Source organism: Haematobia irritans, chromosome 1, assembly GCF_050003625.1.
Source record: "Haematobia irritans isolate KBUSLIRL chromosome 1, ASM5000362v1, whole genome shotgun sequence".
Classification (NCBI taxonomy): domain Eukaryota; kingdom Metazoa; phylum Arthropoda; class Insecta; order Diptera; family Muscidae; genus Haematobia; species Haematobia irritans.
This window is the reverse complement of record NC_134397.1, coordinates 183,250,672-183,275,310: the sequence shown is the minus strand read 5'-3', so window position 1 is coordinate 183,275,310 and position 24,639 is coordinate 183,250,672. Positions and strand designations below refer to the sequence as shown.

Here is a 24,639-nt window from a genome sequence, read left to right as displayed (position 1 = left end):
ATATGGCGTGTGTCGACCCATGTTTTGGTATAGCCCCACATAGACCGATCTCCCGATTTAACTCCTTGGGCTTCTAGAAACCGTACCGATTTATTTGGTAAGACATCGATATAGACCGATTTCTATTATTGAGGGTACACACAAAAAAAAAATATTTTCCTCCGGAATGAAATTTTAGACAAACGAATTTGCCTTTCATATAAAGTATTTCGTTACTTTCATATAAAGTAATTTCCCATAGATAGCAGAATTATTATTCTAACTATACATGTCAAATTTAGTCAAAATCGGTTCAGATTATATATAGCTCCCATATATACGTACACCACAGTTGGTGAAATATGGTAGACTGTTACACATTTTAGACCCATTTTCAATGGAAGTTTCCTCCAATTAACTGGATAACGTTAGCCGATTAAAATTTTAATTCTAGAGATTTTGTAGAAGTAAAAAAATTGTCTCCTTTATATAGCTTCCAGCAAATGTGACGTAGTTGAGATGGTAACACATATTTTGGCCTACATAGGGGTGAAGGGTATAATATAGTCGGCCCCGCCCTACTTTGTACTTTACTTACTTGTTTTTGATGTTTTCGTCGGTAACCACCTCTTTCGGGTGTCCACAGCATTCACCGTCCTCCGTGCTCATATCACCACGCTTGAATTTTGCATACCAATCAATTATTGTTGATTTCCCTGGGGCAGAGTCCAGAAACTCATTATCAAGCCAAGTTTTTGCTTCCACCGTATTTTTTCCCTTCAGTATTTTATGAAAACACGAAATTCCTTTTTTCCATTTTTTTTTTTCACAATAACAAAAGTTGCTTCACAAAAGACGCTCTATCTCACAAACTAATTCACTTACAGACGTCATATTTTGACACGAATCAGTTGAAGGTTGGTACTATATAAAAATAATAAGCATTTAATACCAGCGACACCATCTATGTGTCAGACCGGGGACTTATCATCCAACCTGTTATGTGTGACACACTTTCCCATTGCAAATACCCACCCTAAAATAAAATAATTTTACCCAAATATAAATGCGTACACATTGGCATCCCTATACGAGTGTGAGTTTATGAGTATCGTTGAATGCTATAAAGAACTCAATTATAGCTGATGCTATAAATAGCCTGCACATATCGATATCACAATGTGTTGTGTGTTATCGCTTCATACCTGCCTTGGCTGTGTGTACACCACTCGTGCAAATAGCCACAGTCGCGTTGCTGCAAGCGTTAGCTTAGTCGTCTGAGATGTTGTGAATGGTAGATTGAATTTGTGTACTTCTTCATAATTCATGGAAGCAAGTTCAAATCCCGTCTCGGGTGTGTTCGTTTGGTGGAACAATCAGTCTGTTGTTCTTTTCAAGAGTGTTTAGTGTGTGGTGTGATTTAGTTCTCAATGCGATTTTTAATGGCATAATGCTCTGTCTTTCAATAGACAGAATATTTCCTATCAAATCGTAGATCATACTTTGGTTAATGCCTCATTGTTGCTACATTTAATCGATAAATGACAGTGTTCGAGGGCAATTTCTGAACAGTTTTTTTTTTTGTAGCCATTATCATAATATGGTAACGTGTGGTTCAGTTTAAGAAACATACACTGAAAAAACAGTGAACCCACCAGAAAGAAAATTTTCGCTTAATTTTAGAAAATTTGAATATTTTGAGAAAATTTTAACTAAACAGTATAACAAACGCTGACATCACGCCGATGTCATAAAAATAAGTAAATATTTTTCGACAAAGTCAAGAAAATTTATTAGACATAATTAGGTTTTTTCACTTGTTAAAGAAAATTTTGTAGTTTGAAGGAAAAAAAATTGGAGTTCAAAATTGCAAGAATGTCTTTAGTGACATACGAAGTTCATGATGAACGCATTTGTAATAAAATTTACAAATTTAAAGAAATATTGAACTATTTTGTGGAAGACACGAATTTAGTTTATCTTTATCTTTCATTTGTGTGCATTTTTTTCCTCGGTTTTAGTTAATTTAACTAACGTACACAAAAAATTATTAGAGTAGAGGAAACTTTCTTCAAACATAATAATTCCATGAACTAAAATAAAGTTAAATTGGCTTTAGTGAAATAGAGAGTTCACTTTTTTTGAGTGTAAATATAGACATTATTACTATATCAAATTATTATAGGAAAATATGTGACAAAATTTCGATATTGGAACAAATTAAAAGAAATCTAAATCGTGATTATTTATAGTTTTAAATTATTTTTATAAAAATGTTCATTCTGCGTTAAAATAAAAATTAAAATAAAACAAGTATATACGGCCGTAAGTTCGGCCAGGCCGAAGCTTATGTACCCTCCATCATGGATTGTGTAGAAACTTCATCTAAACACTGCCATCCACAATCGAATTACTTAAGTTGCGGTAACGCTTGCCGATGGGAAAGGTATCTTAAAACCTCCTAACACCATCTTCTAAATTGTATGTAAGTCCATACGTGGTATATATTAAATCAGAAAAGATCGATCCAATACGTATATAATTCAGTTTGACAAAATAGACATAAAATTTTGACAAAATTTTCTACAGAAATAAAATTTTAACAAAATTTTCTATAGAAATAATATTTTCACAAAATTTTCTATAAAAATAAAAATTTTGACAAAATTTTCTATAGATTTTCTATATTTCGGCATAAGCCGGCTATCAATGTAAAACCTTTTTTCGGAGGGTTCAAGTGTGGTTTTTGTTGGGTTTAATAAACTGCCTGAATTTATTCTGATAATTGGTTGATAGTTTTGCTGCAAGTAGAGGATGCTGATGAGGAATGTGGTAATTCCGAAACGTGCGTCCATCCAACCATCTTGCAGTCTATAGGGCTTTGCCCAAATAAATTTGACAAACATTCTTTTCCTCTGTTGGTTAAGCTACTCTTGTAGTTTAGTCAATGTATGGTTTTAAGCTGAAATAAAAAACAACAACAATGCTTAAAGAACAAAACCAACAATAACAAAACAAAACAAATGGAAAGAAAATTTTGACAAAAATTTCTACAGAAATAAAATTTTAACAAAATTTCTATAAAAATAAACTTTTGACAAAATTTTCTATAGAAATAAAATCTTGGTAGATTATTTTTGGCTCGAGTGGCAACCATGATTATGAACCGAATAAAATTTGAACAAAATTTTCTATAGAAATAAAATTTTGACAAAATTTTCTATAGAAATAAAATTTTGACAATGATGAAAATTTTATTATGAACCGAATAAAATTTTAAAAAAATTTTCTCTAGAAATAAAATTTTGACAAAATTTTCTATAGAAATAAAATTTTGGTAGATTATTTTTGGCTCTAGTGGCAACCATGATTATGAACCGATATGTACCAATTTTTGTGTGATTGGACCAATTATGGTATGGTTGTTAGCGACCATATACTAACACCACGTGTCTAATTTAAACCGAATCGGATGAATTTTGCTCCTCCAAGAGGCTCCGGAGGTCAAATCTGGAGAATGTTTTATATGGGGGCTATATATAATTATGGACCGATATGGACCAATTCTGGCACGGTTGTTAAAGATCATATACTAACACCATGTTCCAAATTACAACCGGATTGGATGAAATTTGCTTCTCTTGGAGACTTCGCAAGCCAAATATGGGGATCGGTTTATATGGGGGCTATATATAATTATGAACCGATGTTGACCAATTTTTCCATGGTTGTTAGATACCATATACCAATATCATGTACCAAATTTCAGGCGGATCCGATGAAATTTGCTTCTCTTTGAGGCTCCGCAACCCAAATCTGGGGATCGGTTTATATGGGCGCCATATATAATTATGGACCGATATGGACCAATTGTTGCATGGTTGTTAGAGACCATATACCAACGTCATGTACCAAATTTCAGCCGGATCGGATGAAATTTTCTTTTCTTTGAGGCTCCGCAAGCCAAATCTGGGGATCGGTTTATATGGGGGCTATATATAATTATGAACCGATGTGAACCAGTTTGTGCATGGTTGTTAGAGACCATATACCAACACCATGTACCAAATTTCAGCCGGATCGGCTGAAGGCTCCGCAAGCCAAATCTGGGGATCGGTTTATATGGGGGTTATATATAATTATGGACCGATGTGGCCCAATTTTTGCATGGTTGTTAGAGACCATATACCAACACCATGTACCAAATTTCAGCCAGATCGGATGAAATTTGCTTCTCTTTTAGGCTCCGCAAGCCAAATCTGGGGATCGGTTTATATGGGGGCTATATATAATTATGGACCGATGTGGACCAATTTTTGCATGGTTGTTAGAGACCGTACACCAACACCATATACCAAATTTCAGCCGGATCGGATGAAATATGCTTCTGTTAGAGGCTCCACAAGCCAAATCTGAGGGTCCCTTTATATGGGGGCTATACGCAAAAGTGGACCGATATGGCCCATTTTCAATACCATCCGACCTACATCGATACAACTACTTGAGCCAAGTTTCAAGTCGATAGCTTGTTTCGTTCGGAAGTTAGCGTGATTTCAACAGACGGACGAACGGACGGACATGCTCAGATCGACTCAGAATTTCACCACGACCCAGAATATATATGCTTTATGGGGTCTTAGAGCAATATGTCGATGTGTTACAAATGGAATGACAAAGTTAATATACACCTATATATCCTATGGTGGAGGGTATAAAAATCTTTAGCTGATGGCCTCTGTTGCCAATGCTTTTTTTATATTTTTCTACTAATTTTTTACTAAAATTTTAGTATTAGTTATAAATAAATAAAAATAAAATATGTACTTTTCTCATTTATTTAAATAGAAAATATTCGAAATATGTAAAACTTTTTTTCCTGAAACGTAATCACCACTAGACTCTATTATTAATTTTTCTCTTGTTTTCTCTTTTTTTTTTAGCTACAACAAATTTTGTGGGGAAATTCACCCAAAGTGTTCGACGAATTGTTCAGGATGTCAAAGATGAGGGTGCACCAAGTAAGCATGATCAAAGTTTTCGAAAAGAAAATAATAATAATTTATGAAAAATTGTGCAATAATTTTAGGTGGCATGAGCCGTGAAGAAGTCATAGAGACCAATGAACGACTGCGTAATTTACGTATAAGGCTTGAGGAATCCTATGATACGGCTAAACAAGCTCTGATAACGCTTATGAACAAATATGGGGACTCTAAATCGCAGCGTAATATTTTTCAACGTTATCCCATGTTGAAGATTATGATAAAGGTAAAGGATAGGCTCAAGAACAAAAAAAAAAACAAAAACAGAAATAAATTAATAACAAAAGTTACTTAGGTGAACTAAGTTCCTTTTGATATTAACTATAATTGTTTAAGAGAAAAAAAACTCGTTTAGGGCAAACGTCGAACTGATTACACTAAGGATGATTTAATTTCGATAGAAAAAATCATACAAAAGGGCTCCAAATTTTTATACCCTAAAGGGTATAATAACTTTAATCTGCCCAAAAAATGTGCCTACTAGAAATATTGGTTTTAGACCCCATAAAATATATACCGATCGACTCAGAATCACCTCCTGAGTCGATATAGCGCTTGGTGTCCGTCCGTCTGTCCGTCCATGTATTTGTTGTTCGCAGGATTCCGGTCGCAATTATTAACCGATTTTCATGAAATTTGGTATGTGGCGTTTTTTTTTGGTACAGGAACGAAACAAGTATATACAGCAGTAAGTTCGGCCGTGCCGAATCTTAAATACCCACCACCATGAACCAAATATTAGGGTTTCCTTTGAAATTTCAGGAGGGCTTGAGGACTTGAGGACACTTCCCGAAGATAAATTTAAAGATTTCATCTATGAGGACTATATCAGAATCTGGATTTATAAAAACCATTTTTGTTTAAAAAAAAAAATTATAAAATAACGTCTTGATTTGAAATCTTAAATCTGTAGATTTTCACCCGAGAAGTAAAATCTGGAAATTTTACATTGAGTTTCAAGCAATTTTCATGATCAGTGACCCTTCTATACCCTCAAGAAGTGAAGTCGGTCTATATGGAGGCATTACCAAATGGATAAAAACTTAATCCGATACACGTTGTTGTGAGCCTAAAATACCAGAATATTTACAATTTCAGGCAAATCAGATAAAAACTACGGGTTCTAGAAACCCAAGGAGTTAAATCTGGAGATCGTTCTTATGGGGGCTATACTAAAATATGGACCGATACTCACCGTTTTCGGCACACCTCTTTATGGCCCGAAAATACCTCTAGATTTCCAATTTCAGGCAAATTGCATAAAAACTTCGGATTCTAGAAGCCCGAGAAGTAAAATCGGGATATCGGTCTATATGGGGGCTATACCAAAACATTGAACGGTACGGTCCATTTTCGGCACACCTTTTGATGGTCCTCAAGTACATCTAGATTTTAAATTTCAAGCAAATTGGATAAAAACTACGGTTTCTATAAGCCCAAGACCCCAAATCGGGAGGTCGGTCTATATGGGGACCATACCAAAACATGGAGCGATGCTCACCATTTTTGGCGCACCTCTTTACGGTTCTAGAGTACCTCTCGATTTAAAATTTCAGGTAAATTGGATAAAAACTGCGGTTTCTATAAGCCCAAGAAGTAAAATCGGGAGATCGGTCTATATGGGGGCTATACTAAAACATTGAACGATACGGACCGTTTTCGGCACACCTCTTGATGGTCCTCAAGTACATCTAGATTTTAAATTTCAGGCAAATTGATAAAAACTACGGTTTCTCTAAGCCCAAGACCCCAAATCGGGAGGTCGGTTTATATGGGGACCATACCAAAACATGGACCGATGCTCACCATTTTTGGCACACCTCTTTACGGTTCTAAAATACCAATAAATTTCCAATTTCAGGCAAATTGTATATTAACTACGGATTCTATAAACCCAATATGTAAAATCGGGAGATCGGTCTATATGGGGGCTATACCAAAACATTGAACGATACGGACCATTTTCGGCACACATTTTGATGGTCCTCAAGTACATCTAGATTTTAAATTTCAGGCAAATTGGATAAAAACTACGGTTTCTATAAGCCCAAGACCCCAAATCGGGAGGTCGGTTTATATGGGGACCATACCATTTTTGGCACACCTCTTTACGGTTCTAAAGTACCTCTCGATTACAAATTTCAGGTAAATTGAATAAAAACTGCGGTTTCTATAAGCCCAAGAAGTAAAATCGGGAGATCGGTCTATATGGGGGCCAAAACAAAAACATGGACCGATACTCACCATTTTTGGCACACCTCTTTATGTTCATAAAATACCTCTAGATTTCAAATTTCAGGCAAATTGTATAAAAACTACGATTTCTAAAGGGTGATTCTTTTGAGGTTAGGATTTTCATGCATTAGTATTTGACAGATCACGTGGGATTTCAGACATGGTGTCAAAGAGAAAGATGCTCAGTATGCTTTGACATTTCATCATGAATAGACTTACGATCTGCCACAACGTCGAATTTTCAGTGAATGGGCCCTAGAAAAGTTGGCAGAAAATCCGCTTTTTTATCGACAAATTTTGTTCAGCGATGAGGCTCATTTCTGGTTGAATGGCTACGTAAATAAGCAAAATTGCCGCATTTGGAGTGAAGAGCAACCAGAAGCCGTTCAAGAACTGCCCATGCATCCCGAAAAATGCACTGTTTGGTGTGGTTTGTACGCTGGTGGAATCATTGGACCGTATTTTTTCAAAGATGCTGTTGGACGCAACGTTACGGTGAATGGCGATCGCTATCGTTCGATGCTAACAAACTTTTTGTTGCCAAAAATGGAAGAACTGAACTTGGTTGACATGTGGTTTCAACAAGATGGCGCTACATGCCACACAGCTCGCGATTCTATGGCCATTTTGAGGGAAAACTTCGGAGAACAATTCATCTCAAGAAATGGACCGGTAAGTTGGCCACCAAGATCATGCGATTTGACGCCTTTAGACTATTTTTTGTGGGGCTACGTCAAGTCTAAAGTCTACAGAAATAAGCCAGCAACTATTCCAGCTTTGGAAGACAACATTTCCGAAGAAATTCGGGCTATTCCGGCCGAAATGCTCGAAAAAGTTGCCCAAAATTGGACTTTCCGAATGGACCACCTAAGACGCAGCCGCGGTCAACATTTAAATGAAATTATCTTCAAAAAGTAAATGTCATGGACCAATCTAACGTTTCAAATAAAGAACCGATGAGATTTTGCAAATTTTATGCGTTTTTTTTTTTAAAAAAAGTTATCAAGCTATTAACAAATCACCCTTTATAAGCCCATGACCCACAATTGGGAGGTCGGTTTATATGGGGACCAAGGCCGTATTCAGGGGGGGGGAGGGGGATCAAACCCCCCCCGAAATGAATGAATATTTTTATATAAATAAATATATATATTTAGCTGCATAGAAAAATCTTACCGAAGATGTTGAAGAAAAGCTGGAGGTTTTATTTTGAAAAACGCTTACCTATAAAACTGACACAAATCCTAGTTGAAAAGCGCGTCAAACGACGGTCGAAAAAAAACAAATTGTTTTTGTTATCGCACCATAAATTTCATTTTTGGAAAATGTATTTCTGCTTTTTATGTGTGTTTGTTGTTCTTTTTGTGAACATGACTCGCTTTGTTTGGCCATAGCAACAACAACGAAACAGCCCAACACACAAGTGTAAATGAAATGGCGCAAAACCTGCGAAAAAACCTGCCTAATTCAGCGATGGAAGCAATAAAGAGATATTTCCAAACATGCATATTCTTTAAAAATTTTGGTCACTTTGCCAGTTACTCAGGGATGGAAAATACAATTTTTAAGAAAGTACAAAAAAGGTATTTTTTGAGCGGAAAGATTATTGTCGAGAGACTGAATTTTAAAGAAAATAAAATTTTGACAAAATTTTCTATAGAAATAAAATTTTGCAAAAATTTTCTATAGAAATAAAATTTTGCAAAAAAATTCTGTAGAAAAAAATGTTGCAAAATTTATTCTATAGAAATAAAATTTTGCAAACATTTCCTATAGAAATAAAATTTTTACAAAATTTTCAATTGAAATAAAATTTTGACAACATTTTCTACCGAAATAAAAAATCGATAATATAGAATCGCATTCTTTTTTCGACTAAAACATTCTTGAAGATCAATAAAATCCTGTTTTTGACTATGTCTTTTACAAAATCGAGATTTTCTTCCCACATGAACATGTCTGTTTTGCCATATTTGTAAAAGACTATTAGCAAATAAAGTTGATAAAGACTTTCTCAAAATATTAAAATATTTTGTCAAAGCTATTGTACCATAAATTTGATATCGACTCAAAAATGTCTACACAAAAGGTACTAAATCATTCGCGGCGGTACTACGGTACTGACCGGGGTGAAAATGTTTGAAAAAAGTACTATAGTACTGCATTTTCCATCCCTGCAGTTACTACGTGCTCATCCGAACGTTCATTTTCAACAATGACGAGATTAAAGACGTATCTAAGAAATTCGATAGCGAGAGTAGACTCAAAGGATTGGCATTAATGTCGGTTCATCGCCGAATAAATGTGCCGACTGAAGAAGTCATTGATTTATTTGCTGCCCAAAAAGGCCATCGTCTCAATTTAATATTATAACCAGTGAGTAAAGTAGAAATCGGACGGGGCCGACTATATCATACCCTAAACCACCCCTACTGAATTAGTAAACATAAGCATTTGTGGGGTATCATTGGTATAGATTTTGGAGAACATAAAGGGGGGTACATGTTTATGGGTGTCGTGTCGTAATCTGAGCAGAAATGTCTAATATTAGGAGCTATAGTTTATTTTGCACCAAAAGAGTTAGTATGCCACTAATATTGAGCCCATTATTAAAAAAGAGAAAATCGTTCAATTAGTGTGAGTAATAACTCCAAATTTGTAAAAATCGAGCAATATTCTTATGTAAGAGCTACAAGTACGTATAAATACGATCGGGTAGTACATCAAAATTTAAAATTTGAGTAACATTGGTTAATAAATAAGAGTACTATGGCCAAATTAGGGAAAATAGAGCGATGCATATATATGGAAGCTATATTTAAATCTGAACCAATTTGCATAATATTTTGCGGGTTTGATTAATATCACAAAAGTTTACCTTGTGCAAAATTTGAGAAAGATCAGTTAAGAAATGAGGGCTCTACGGTCAAAAATAAGGTTATTAGGGGCGAATTTTTCAAAATCGGGCGATACATATATGGGAGCTATATCTACATCTGAACCGATTTTGATGAAATTTTGCACATACCGTTAGTACTATAGTGGACTGGATCTAGCCAACTGTGAGTAAGATCGGTTAGTAAATAAGGGTTCTATGGCCAAATTTGGGAAAATCGGGCTATACATATATATGCGAGCTATATCTAAATCTGAACCGATTTCGATGATACTTCGCACATATATTTAGTGCTATAGGAGATTACATTTAGCCAACTTTGAGTAAGATCGGTTGATAAATAAGTGTGTTATGGCCGAATTTAGAAAAATCGGGCGGTACATATATATGGGAGCTATAGCTAAATCTGAACCGATTTCGATGATTTTTTACACATATAGTTAATGCTATGGAAGATCGTTAGCTAACTTTGAGTAAGATCGGTTGATAAATTAGGGTTTTGTGGCCAAATTTGGGAAAATCGGGCGATACATATATATGAGAGCTATATCTAAATCTTAACCGATTTGGATGAAATTTTGAAGACATGAAGGGCGGTAAAAAAGATTACCTTTTGCCAAATTTGGTGACGATCCGTTTGAAAAAAAGCACAACGTGACCCCATTTGTCGAAATCGGGCGATACATATATGGGAGCTATATTTAAATTTGATCCGATTTCTTCCAAATTCAATAGCGTTCGTCCTTGTGCCAAAAAAACTCCCTGTACCAAATTTCATCAAAATCGGTTAATAATTGCGACCGGAATCCTGTGAACAACAAATACATGGACAGACGGACGGACACCAAGCGCTAGATCGACACAGGAGGTGATTCTGAGTCGATCGGTATATATTTTATGGGGTCTAAAATCAATATTTCTGGTAGGCACATTTTTTGGCAGATCAAACTTATTATACCCTAGCCACTATGTGGTTTAGGGTATAATAACCCCTATGTAGTTTAGGGTATAAAAATATTGTATACATACCTATGCATAAATAAAATTTTTTACACATGAGATTATATGAATATTTTTTTTAAAGTTGAAACAAAGTAATCCAATTCACTACCCTTTAAGTGTGCCAAATTTCATTAGAATCGATTCAGATTTAGATATAGCTCCCATATATATGTTTCGCCCCATTTTTCCAAAGTTGGCCATAAGTCCCTTACTTATCAACCGATCTGACTAAACATTGGCCAAATCGAATTTTCTATAGCACTTACTATATGTGCAAAAAATCATTGAAATCGGTTCAGATTTAGCTATAGCTTCCATATATATGTATCGCCCGATTTTCACAAATTTGGCCATAAAACCCTTATTTATCAACCGATCTTACTCAAATTTGGCTTTCTCTAATCTTCTATTGCACTGACTCTATATGCAAAATGTCATCCAAATCGGTTTAGATTTAGATATAGCTCGAATAAATATATAGAGCGCCCGATTTTCAAAAATTTGGCCATAATACTCTTATTTATTGACCAATATTGCTCAAATTTGAAATGTACATGTATTAGCCGATCATATTTAGACTTACATGTAGCTCTTACGTAAATCTATTCCCCTATTTTCAGAAATTTGGATTTATTACCCACACAAATTTAGCGATTTCTTCTTTTTTAATATCCCTTTAAGTTCTTAAATATGGAAATGCGGTTTTCCCCAAAACCTATACCATTGATATCCCACCAACAATGTTTACTAATTCAGTAGAGGTGGTTTAGGGTATGATATAGTCGGCACGCCCGACTTTCAACTTTACTCACTTGTTGTACTTGACTTTGAATGATTGTTTCAATTAGCAGCGATGTACTAATTTTCCCTTTTTTAATTATAATTCCCATATATAGGATGTCATTCGGTTAGAAACACAATATTGGGCATTGATTGATATACCCCGACAAGAGAAACAAGAAACCGTACCCACCTATGTTATGCGCGCGTGTTCGATTATGGAGAAAACTCAAAAATCTGGAGAAGGTGTTAAGACTTCAGCTAAACTGGCGGAAGAAGCAGCGGAAAAACGAGAGCGTCTCGAACGATTGGAGAGTAAGTAATGCAATCATACGAAAATTAATTTCTATATTATGGATGGAAGAAGTTTTTTTTAAAGCTAAATAAAAGACATTGCGTGCAAAAGTAAATATGGTGGCAATGTATTTTAAGTGGTCTTAAAGGAATAATGCTTTGGTCCAAACTATCTTTTGGTAAATACTACAATATTTATCTTTTTTGTGTCACTTTATAGACTTTACCTCTATAAGAAGAATTGTATGTAATTATTATTTTTAAATTTCTCTTTATTCCAGACATGACCACCGCCCAAATCGAGCATGAAAATAATCAACTAATTAACGACTTATATAGATTATTAAAGAAATACCTAGGCCTTAGACATTTAATCAGAGTTCTCAAGGTAAGAAAAATTCTCATATACAGAAACAATTGTATATGAGATAAATACATTGACAACATTTTTTTTTTTGATTCGAAATTAACTCAATTTTTAATTGAAATTACTGCAGCAACGAAAATTACATAAAATTACATAATTGATTCCTTCGGTACTTTCAAATAATTTTTTTAATGGATTGCTTTAAAAAATAAACTTATCAATTCATTACAACTATGATCTGCAAACAAAAGTGCAAACGAGAAATATTGATCTTAGACCCCCATCAAACATGTACCGATCGACTCAGAATCACTCTCTGAGTCGATCTAGCCCGTGGTGTCCGTCTATCTGTCCATGTATATGTTGTTCGCAAGATTCTAATCGCACGTATTAAGCGATTTTAATGAAATTTATATATGACTATTCAGTTGGAAAGAAATCGCATCAAATATAGGCCAGTGATCGTCCAGGCTTATCTTTTAAGGATACGCAAACCTTAAATAAGATCACTCTATTTACTTCTTTATTTGAAACGTTTTATTTGCAATACTTTTATGTGTATAATCACGGTTGCCACAGTTGGGAGAATTCTACCAAAACTGGTAGATTTTTTACTGTTTGGTAGATTGGTAGGGATTCTTCAAGTTTTGGTAGATTTTGCAAAATATTCCTCTCAAACATAGAGGTACAAAATGTTCGATATAAATAAAATGTTGACAAACTTTTCTATAGAAATAAAATTTTGCAAAATTTTCTATAGAAATAAAATTTTGACAAAATTTTCTATAAAAATAAAATGTTGACAACATTTTCTACAAAAATAAAATTTTGACAATATTTTCTATCGAAATAAAATTTTGACAAAATTTTCTATAAAAATAAAATTTTCTATCGAAATAAAATTTTGACAAAATTTTATATAAAAATAAAATTTTGACAAAATTTTCTATAAAAATAAAATTTTCTATCGAAATAAAATTTTGACAAAATTTTATATAAAAATAAAATTTTGACAAAAATTTCTATAACAATAAAATTTCAACAAAATTTTCTACAAAAATTAAATTTTGACAAAATTTTCTATAGAAATAAAATTTTGACAAAATGTTCTATAGAAATAAAATTTTAACGAAATTTTCTATAGAAATAAAATTTTTACGAAATTTTCTATAGAAATAAACTTTTGGCAAAATTTTATATAAAAATAATATTTGGACAAAATTTTCTATAGAAACAAAATTTTGACAAAATTATCTATAGAAATAAAAAATTTTGACAAAATTTTCTATAGAAATAAAATTTTGACAAAATTTTATATTTATATTTTTTTTTATATTTTGAAAAAATTTTATATAAAAATAAAATTTCAACATAATTTTCTACAAAAAATTAAATTCTGAAAAAATTTTCTATAGAACTAATATTTTGACCAAATGTTCTATATAACTAAATTTTTGACAAAATGTTCTATAGGAATAAAATTTTGACGAAATTTTCTATAGAAATAAAATTTTGACGAAATTTTGTATAGAAACAAAGTTTTGGCAAAATTTTATATAAAAATAATATTTGGACAAAATTTTCTATAGAAACAAAATTTTGACAAAATTATCTATAGAAATAAAATTTTGACAAAATTTTCTATACAAATAAAATCTTAATTTTACAATTATTTGTTTTTCGAATTTTATGCACAAAGTACATCAAGGAATTTGATCAATAGAACCAAGGCCGTATTCAGGGGGGGATGAGGGGGGTCAAACCCCCCCCCCCCCAAAAAAAATAAATGAATATTTTTATATAAATAAATATATATTTTTAGCTGCGTAGAAAAATCTTATCGAAGATGTTGAAGAAAAGCTGGAGGTTTTATGTTGAAAAACGATTACCTGTAAAACTTGCACAAATCATAGAATACTAGTTGAAAAGTCCGTCAAACGACGGCCGAAAAAACAAATTGTTGTTGTTCTCGCACCACAAATTTCATTTTTGGAAAATGTCTTTCTGCTTTTTATTTGTGTTTGTTGTTCTTTTTGTGAACATGACTCGCTTTGTTTAGCCATAGCAACAACAACGAAATAGCCAAACACACATGTGTAAATGAATTGGCGCAAAACCTGCGAAAAGAACCTGCCTAATTCAGCGATGGAAGCACTTGGAGAGTACAATAAAGAGATATTTCCAAACGTGCATATTCTTTTAAAAATGTTGGTCAATTTGCCAGTTACTCAGGGATGGAAAATACGATTTTTAAGAAAGTACAAAAAAGGTATTTTTTGAGCGGAAAGGTACTTTTTACAAAAATTTCACTGGAAAATTATTGTCAAGAGACTAAATTTTAAAGAAAATAAAATTTTGACAAAATTTTCTATATAAATAAAATTTTGCAAAAATTTTCTATAGAAATAAAATTTTGCAAAAAAAAATCTGTAGAAAAAAATGTTGCAAAATTTTTTCTATAGAAATAAAATTTTGCAAAAATTTCCTATAGAAATAAAATTTTTACAAAATTTTCAATTGAAATAAAATTTTGACAACATTTTCTACCGAAATAAAAAATCGATAATATAGAATCGCATTCGTTTTTCGACTAAAACATTCTTGAAGATCAATAAAATCCTGTTTTTGACTATGTCTTTTACAAAATCGAGATTTTCTTCCCACATGAACATGTCTGTTTTGCCATATTTGTGAAAGACTATTAGCAAATAAGGTTGATAAAGACTCTCAAAATATTAAAATATTTTGTCAAAGATATTGTACCATAAATCTGATATCGACTCAAAAATGTCTACACAAAAGGTACTAAATCATTCGCGGGGGTACTACGGTACTGACCGGGGTGAAAAAGTATTGAAAAAAGTACTATAGTACTGCATTTTCCATCCCTGCAGTTACTACGTGCTCATCCGAACGTTCAACAATGAAGAGATTAAAGACGTATCTTAGAAATTCGACTAGCGAGAGTAGACTCAATGGATTGGCATTAATGTCGGTTCATCGCCGAATAAATGTGCCGACTGAAGAAGTAATTGATTTATTTGCTGCCCAAAAAGCCCGTCGGCTCAATTTAATATTGTAAAAATATTGTATACATACCTATGCACAGGGATCCGGAGCGGAGCGGAGCAAGCCCTTTTTTTGCCGGAGCGGGAGCGGCATTTCTAAAATCCGGAGCGGAGCGGGAGCGGAGCGGTTACCAAATGAAAAACCGCTCCGCTCCGAATAAAATATTACTTGAATGAAATGTGCAACTTTGAAAATACACTGTGTAGGTAATTTCAAATATAGCTAGTACTTAGCGTAGTGTGAGTAAACGTTTAAAATGTACGATATGTATTTTTGTACGTACGTACATTGGGGAAAACACAACGTTTTTTTTAGTAATTGTTTTCAAAAACGGCAAATGTCAAAATATATCTCTAGTATGTGTTGTAAAAGTAACAACAGTACTTTCGATCAATTTCATCCCGTATTACTACAAAGATGTTTGTAATGAACGTCAAATAAGTGCAATTAAACGATCTTATTTATATTTAATTTTTTAGTTTTCTACACTGAAAAAAATATTGTCGTGAAGTCAAAGATTTCATGGCCTTAGAATAAGAATGCAAATTTTGCTTAACATGGAAGACGCATTTCTCTAAAATAAAGTTTTTTCCTTGTCCAAAAGTCAACATAGCATAATTTCTACTGGAAGTAGAATCTTAATATGGAAAATAAAATTGTCGTTAACTCGTTTTTAAAGGATTTTTATAACAACTGACAAAAAAAATCTAAAAAAATGAAAAATTAACATTTGCTTCCTAGAAGCAAGTACATAACCCCCAAATTTAAAAGAGAATTGCGTCTTTAAAGTATCCTTACTTGTAAAGGGTGATTTGTTAAGAGCTTGATAACTTTTTAAAAAAAAAAAAACGCATAAAATTTGCAAAATCTCATCGGTTCTTTATTTGAAACGTTAGATTGGTCCATGACATTTACTTTTTGAAGATAATTTCATTTAAATGTTGACCGCGGCTGCGTCTTAGGTGGTCCATTCGGAAAGTCCAATTTTGGGCAACTTTTTCGAGCATTTCGGCCGGAATAGCCAGAATTTCTTCGGAAATGTTGTCTTCCAAAGCTGGAATAGTTGCTGGCTTATTTCTGTAGACTTTAGACTTGACGTAGCCCCACAAAAAATAGTCTAAAGGCGTCAAATCGCATGATCTTGGTGGCCAACTTACCGGTCCATTTCTTGAGATGAATTGTTCTCCGAAGTTTTCCCTCAAAATGGCCATAGAATCGCGAGCTGTGTGGCATGTAGCGCCATCTTGTTGAAACCACATGTCAACCAAGTTCAGTTCTTCCATTTTTGGCAACAAAAAGTTTGTTAGCATCGAACGATAGCGATCGCCATTCACCGTAACGTTGCGTCCAACAGCATCTTTGAAAAAATACGGTCCAATGATTCCACCAGCGTACAAACCACACCAAACAGTGCATTTTTCGGGATGCATGGGCAGTTCTTGAATGGCTTCTGGTTGCTCTTCACTCCAAATGCGGCAATTTTGCTTATTTACGTAGTCATTCAACCAGAAATGAGCCTCATCGCTGAACAAAATTTGTCGATAAAAAAGCGGATTTTCTGCCACTGATTTTGGTAATAAAATTCAATGATTTGCAAGCGTTGCTCGTTAGTAAGTCTATTCATGATGAAATGTCAAAGCATACTGAGCATCTTTCTCTTTGACACCATGTCTGAAATCCCACGTGATCTGTCAAATACTAATGCATGAAAATCCTAACCTCAAAAGAATCACCCTTTATTCTCCGCTTCTTTGGCTCGGAATTAATACCCAAACTGTTAAAGTAAAGACTAAATCTTTGGAACCGGGCATGCTTTTTTTCAGTGTAAGGACATTCATATTTGCTTTACTATTGTACTATACCCTAGGATTCTAGCATTCATTAGTTCTCGAAAATTTAATTGAAATTATGGATAGTTTCAATTTTGGTTGAAAAATGTGCGCAAATACATTTATTTTAATTTTTTTCTCACATTGAAAACTAATGACTTGATTTGTATTATTGCATGATATCTACTTTTTTTGAGAACGAACATTTCTTAAAAACGCTGTTCGAAAATGTATTTTTACAATAAAGGGAAAAAAAAGCGAAATTAGGTAACACTAGATCTGAGTAAGAATATCCGTAGGTATACCACGGACTGATTTCGATGGAGGTTGTTGCAAACATAAACATACACACACACATTGCAAATATAACAAAACCTCTTCTCTACGTCTGTTGCAAAACAAAAAAAAACTTTCGGAGAGTAGTTACTTCTACTCTGTGTATAGACTTTCAATTCCAATCAGCGTTGCCGTTTTGGTCCGATCGGATCAAAATTGGTCCAAAAGATTTCTAATTTTTAAATTTGGTCCGATGGTCGGACCAAACAGTATTTGGTCCATTTTGGTCCATTTTCATAAATTTGGTTTCTATCACATATTAAATAGTAGATGGTGCACCGCAAAGAATATTGTCGGGAGGCCAAATATTTCATATGCTTAAAATACGAATACGCATTTTGCTTAGAATAGAAGACGTATTTCTCTGAAATAAAGTTTTTTCCTTGTCTAAAAGTCTCTAAATTTTCAATGAAGTCTGTTTGTCCTTATAGCTAAGTGATTCAACATAAAAATGTGTATCCTAACATGAATGAAAATTTTGTTTTAATGAAGTCAAAATGGATTTAATATTTCTGAAAAAATCTTCAAAATTAATAAAATGTTTCAACACATTGTTTTAACGTCATTATACCCTAAACCACATAGTGGTTAGGGTATAATAAGTTTGATCTGCCAAAAAATGTGCCTACCAGAAATATTGATTTTAGACCCCATAAAATATATACCGATCGACTCAGAATCACCTCCTGAGTCAATCTAGCGCTTGGTGTCCGTCCGTCTGTCCATGTATTTGTTGTTCACAGGATTCCGGTAGCAATTATTAACCGATTTTGATGAAATTTGTACAGGGAGTTTTTTGGGCACAAGGACGAACGCTATTGAATTTGGAAGAAATCGGATCAAATTTAGATATAGCTCCCATATATGTATCGCCCGATTTCGACAAATGGGGTCACGCTGTGCCCCCATAGAATAAAACTCAATTGAACAAATAATACAATGTTTGTACTATAATTTTCTCGAAGAGGAGCGGAGCGTGGAGCGGAGCAGAGCGATTTTTTTTCTCGGAGCGGAGCGTTTTTTTTTTCTCCGGAGCGGAGCGAAAAAAATGGACCGCTCCGGATCCCCGCATAAATAAAATTTTCTACACATGAGATTATATGAATATTTTTTTTTAAGTTTAAACCCCCCCCCCCCCCCCCTCGGAATTAAAATCCTGGCTACGGCCTTGAATAGAACCATTGAAAAATAAACGACAGATACAGATCTATACATGCCTAGACTGTACATGTTTCAGTTCGGGCAAATGAAATTTTTCCACAGCCTTTAGTATAGATCTGGCTGGGGGATATAACTCAATTTTGTTCCCTAACTTCTTATGGAGAAAACATTTGGGCATTTTCTTCTTACAAATTGAATCATCTTAACTGCCACTGTGCATCATCTTTTCATATCCATTTGACAAAATTTTATATATAAATAAAATTTGGACAAAAAACTTTCTTTAGAAATAAAGATATGACAAAATTTAATATAAAATAAAATTTTGACAAAATTTTCTATAGAAAATTTTCTACAGAAATAAAGAGAGTATATATAAATACAAATTTGACAACATTTTATATATAAATAAAATTTTTACAACATTTTATATAAAAATAAAAAATTTTTACAAAACACTCTCTATAGAAATGAAGATATGACAAAATTTTATATAAAATAAAATTTTGACGAAATTTTCTATACAAATAAAATGTTGAAAAAATTATCTATAGAAATAAAATTTTGACAAAATTGCCTATAGAAATAAAATTTTGATAAACACATTACAAAATTTTCTATAAAAATTAAATTTTTACAACATTTTCTATAGAAATAAAATTTTGACAAAATTTTCTATAGAACTACAATTTTCTCAAAGTTTTCTATAGAAATTAAATTTTGACAAAAGTTTCTACAGAAATAAAATTTTGACAAACTTTTCTATCAAAAATAAAATTTTGACAAAATATTCCTAGGAAATAAAATGTTGAAAAAACTGTCAATAGAAATAAAATCTTGACAAACTTTTCTGTAGAAATTAAATGTTGACGAAATTTTCTACAGAAATAAAGATTTGACAAAATTTTATATATAAATAAAATTTTGACAACATTTTATATATAAATAAAATTTTGACAAAAAAATCTCTTAAGAAATGAAGATATGACAACATTTTATATAAAATAAAATTTTGACAAAATTTTCTATAGGAATAAAAATTTGACAAAATGTTCTATAGAAATAAAAATTTGACAAAATTTTCTATAGAAATAAAAATTTAACAAAATTTTCTATAGAAATAAAATCTTGCCAAATTTTATACAGAATACAATTCTAACAAAATTGTATATAAAATAAAATTTTGACCAAATTTTATATAAAAATAAATTTAACAAAATTTTCTATAGAAATAAAATTTTGACAAAATTTTCTATAGAAATAGAATATTGACAAAATTTTCTATAGAAATAAAACTTTGGCTAAATTTTTTATGGAAATAAAATTTTTTCAAAATTTTCTATAGCAATAAAATGTTTACAAAATTTTATACAAAAATAAAATGTTGACAAAATTATCTATAGGAATAAAATTTTGACAAAATTTTCTATAAAAAATAAAATTTTGACAAAATGGTCTATGGAAATAAAGTTTTGACAAAATGTTCTATAGAAATAAAATTTGGACAAAATTTTCTATAGAAATAAAAAGTTGAAAAAAAAATTTATACAAAATTCAGTTTTGACAAAATTGTATATAAAATATAATTTTGACAAAATTTTATTTAAAATAAAATTTTGACAAAACATTATATAAAAATAAAAATTCGACAAAATTTTCTATAAAAAATAAAATGTTGACAAAGTTTTCTATAGAAATATAATTTTGAAAAAATTTTCTAAAGAAATAACATTTTCGTTTTGTTTGTTATTGTTGGCTTCTCTTCAATCGTTATTGTTGTTTTTTTGATCTCAGCTTAAAGCCATGCAATGACTAAACGACAAGTGTAGCTTAACAAATTCCGAAACAGCTGTACATCCAACCATCTTGCAGTCTATAGGGCTTTGCCCAAATAAATTTGACAAGCATACTTTTCCTCTGTTGGTTAAGCTACACTTGTAGTTTAGTCAATGCATGGCTTTAAGCTGAGATCAAAAAAACAACGAAATAACATTTTGGCAAAATTTTCTATGGAAATACAATTGTGAGAAAATTTACACTCGAAATAAGATAAGGTCTAAAATTTCTATAGAAATAAAATTTTGACAAGATTTTGGAAGATTATTTTTGTTCGAGTGACAATCGTGTGTACAATACAGGTGGGGATGTATGCAATGAGCTGTCTGAAGAGGCGGAGACGTCTGATGGAGTTTTGATGGTGGTGAGCTGGTGAGCTTCTGGGCTGGACGGTGGTGATGCTGACCGGTGACGACGATGAAACGGTGCGATGCTTATAGTGTCAGGCTGACTGGTGCTCGTGAACGCGGGTAGAGATGGTGTTGAAACGACTGGTGCTTGTGAACGGGGATGACGATGGTGTCGGACCGACTGCTGTTCGTGGACGGAAGTCCGCTGGTGCTCGTGCACGGGGATGACGGTGGTGCTGAGGTAGTCCTCGTGCTATATTAGCGCACGAATCGCGTACGCGGATGAACCGCGTAAGCATGCGAACTGGGTAAGCGAACGAATCGCGTAAGCGGACGAACCGCGTGAGGTGGGTACCTGAGGGAAGAATGTATGGGAGGAGATGATGGGGAGTGGTAGACAGCGTTGCCACTACCCAATTTTATTTTGGACCAAAATTTTTCAAAAATCGGACCAAAATTCCCTCCAGCGGACCAAATTTCCAACTTCGAAGAAAAATGCTTTAAAAAGTATTTTATTGTTGCACATAGTGATTTTATTAAAAAAGCAAAGTAAATCAGGAAGGACTAATATAATTTAGAGCTTCACATCAAAACATCGACTTTTCAACTGTTTTTTATACCCTCCATCATAGGATGGGGGTATATTAACTTTGTCATTCCGTTTGTAACACATCGAAATATTGCTCTAAGACCCCATAAAGTATATATATTCTGGGTCGTGGTGAAATTCTGAGTCGATCTAAGCATGTCCGTCCGTCCGTCCGTCCGTCTGTTGAAATCACGCTAACTTCCGAACGAAACAAGCTATCGACTTGAAACTTGGCACAAGTAGTTTTTATCGATGTAGGTCGGATGGCATTGAAAATGGGCCATATCGGTCCACTTTTACGTATAGCCCCCATATAAAGGGACCCTCAGATTTGGCTTGTGGAGCCTCTAACAGAAGCATATTTCACCCGATCCGGCTGAAATTTGGTATATGGTGTTGGTATATGGTCTCTAACAATCATGCAAAAATTGGTCCACATCGGTCCATAATTATATATAGCCCCCATATAAACCGATCCCCAGATTTGGCTTGCGGAGCCTCAAAGAGAAGCAAATTTCATCCGATCCGGCTGAAATTTGGTACATGATGTTGGTATATGGTCTCTAACAACCGTGCAAAAATTGGTCCACATCGGTCCATAATTATATATAGCGCCCATATAAACCGATCCCCAGATTTGGGTTGCGGAGCCTCAAAGAGAAGCACATTTCATCCGATCCGCCTGAAATTTGGTACATGATATTGTTATATGGTCTCTAATAACCATGCAAAAATTGGTCCACATCGGTTCATAATTATATATAGCCCCCATATAAGCCGATCCCCAGATTTGGCTTGCGAAGTCTCCAAGAGAAGCAAATTTCATCCAATCCGGTTGTAATTTTGAACATGGTGTTAGTATATGATCTTTAACAATCGTGCCAGAATTGGTCCATATCGGTCCATAATTATATATAGCCCCTATATAAAACGTTCTCCAGATTTGACCTCCGGATCCTCTTGGAGGAGCAAAATTCATCCGATCCGGTTCAAATTAGGAACGTGGTGTTAGTATATGGTCGCTAACAACCATACCACAATTGGTCCAATCACACACAAATTGGTCCATATCGGTTCATAATCTACCAAAATTTTATTTATACACACAAAGAAAATTTCATTAAAAGTCAACCAACGAAAAATGTTCATTAATATAACGAAACATTTTCGTTAATACAATGAAAATATTCGTTAATAATACGAAACGTTACGTTGATTGACAGAAAATTCGTTACAATAACGAAAAATTTCGTTGTATTAACGAATTTGTTTCATTGGCTGACTTTTAACGACACATTTCGTTAATATAACGAAACTTTTTCTATTAGTGTATAGAAAATTTTGTCAAAATTTTATTTCTAGGGAAAATTTTGTTAAAATTTTATTCGGTTCATCATTGTCAAAATTTTATTTCTATAGAAAATTTTGTGAAAATTTTATTTCTATAGAAAATTTTGTCAAAATTTCATTTCTATAGAAAATTTTGTCAAAATTGTATTTCTATAGAAAATTTTGTCAAAATTTTATTTCTATAGAAAATTTTGTTCAAATTTTATTCGGTTCATAATCATGGTTGCCACTCGAGCTAAAAATAATCTACCAAGATTTTATTTCTATAGAATATTTTGTCAAAAGTTTATTTCTATAGAAAATTTTGTTAAAATTTTATTTCTGTAGAAATTTTTGTCAAAATTTTCTTTCTATGGAAAATTTTGTCAAAATTTTTATTTCTATAGAAAATTTTGTGAAAATTTTATTTCTATAGAAAATTTTGTTAAAATGTTATTTCTGTAGAAAAGTTTGTCAAAATTTTATGTCTACTTTGTCAAACTGAATTATATACTTATTGGATCGATCTTTTTTGATTTAATATATACCACGTATGGACTTACATACAATTTAGAAGATGGTGTTAGGAGGTTTTAAGATACCTTGCCATCGGCAAGCTTTACCGCAACTTAAGTAATTCGATTGTGGATGGCAGTATTTAGAAGAAGTTTCTACGCAATCCATGATGGAGGGTACATAAGCTTCGGCCTGGCCGAACTTACGGCCGTATATACTTGTTGTTTTTTTTTTTTTAATTTGAAAAAAATTGACTTTTTGAAAAGGTCGAATTTTAAAGTCAATTTTGGTTGACATCAACGCGAAATATTCGATTTTCTGTGATTGAAATGATTGGGGTATTAATTCCAAGCCAAAGAATCCGAGAATAGAAGTGACGAGAAATTTACGTCACAATTCTCTTTTAAATTTGAGTTTTGCGTACTTGATTCTAGGAAACAAATTCTAATATATCAATTTGTTTTTCTTCATCTGCTATCAAAGTCCACTGGAAACGTCTGAGCGACTACTTAAATTTCCAAATTCAGACTCGACTACAACTGAAAATGATTATATGTTTCAAGTAAAAAACAGCTTTAAAAAAAGTTTTAAAAAATATCTCCTATTTTCAAACGCTGTTTAGTTTTATAGTCGAGAGGCAAAAAGTCAACAATATGTTATTAAAGACGATTTCATTAATTTTGAATTTTTTTTTTTCAGAATTATTAAGGCCATTTTGACTCTAGTAAAACGAAACGAAACTAAACAAATTTGTACATCCAACCATCTTGCAGTCTATAGGGTTTTGCCCAAATAAATTTGACAAGCATACTTTTCCTCTTTTTTTATGTTAGCCTGATATCAATGCAGGCTGGTTCAATGTCCAAATCATTTAAACTAGAAATTATTACAATATTTATTGGAGCTTATTGGACAGGAAGATTAAGGGAATTGACATCATTAAGTTACTGAAAAGAAAATGCCAGATACCCATCTCGCAAGCCTGACTATACATATATGTTTCAGTGTTGGCCACTACACATTTCCATA

The 24,639-nt window shown here is 32.9% G+C and overlaps 1 protein-coding gene across 1 annotated transcript in view; it reads left to right on the top strand.

Annotated features, from left to right (window-relative positions):
• LOC142233506 (uncharacterized) overlaps positions 1–24,639 on the top strand; it is a 329,935-nt gene that overhangs the window by 303,999 nt on the left and 1,297 nt on the right. Inside the window, exons 3-6 of the mRNA XM_075304468.1 lie at positions 4,920–4,997; positions 5,066–5,247; positions 12,051–12,249; positions 12,510–12,616. Of these exons, the coding sequence (XP_075160583.1) occupies positions 4,920–4,997; positions 5,066–5,247; positions 12,051–12,249; positions 12,510–12,616 (566 nt within the window). The remainder of the gene's footprint in view (positions 1–4,919; positions 4,998–5,065; positions 5,248–12,050; positions 12,250–12,509; positions 12,617–24,639) is intronic.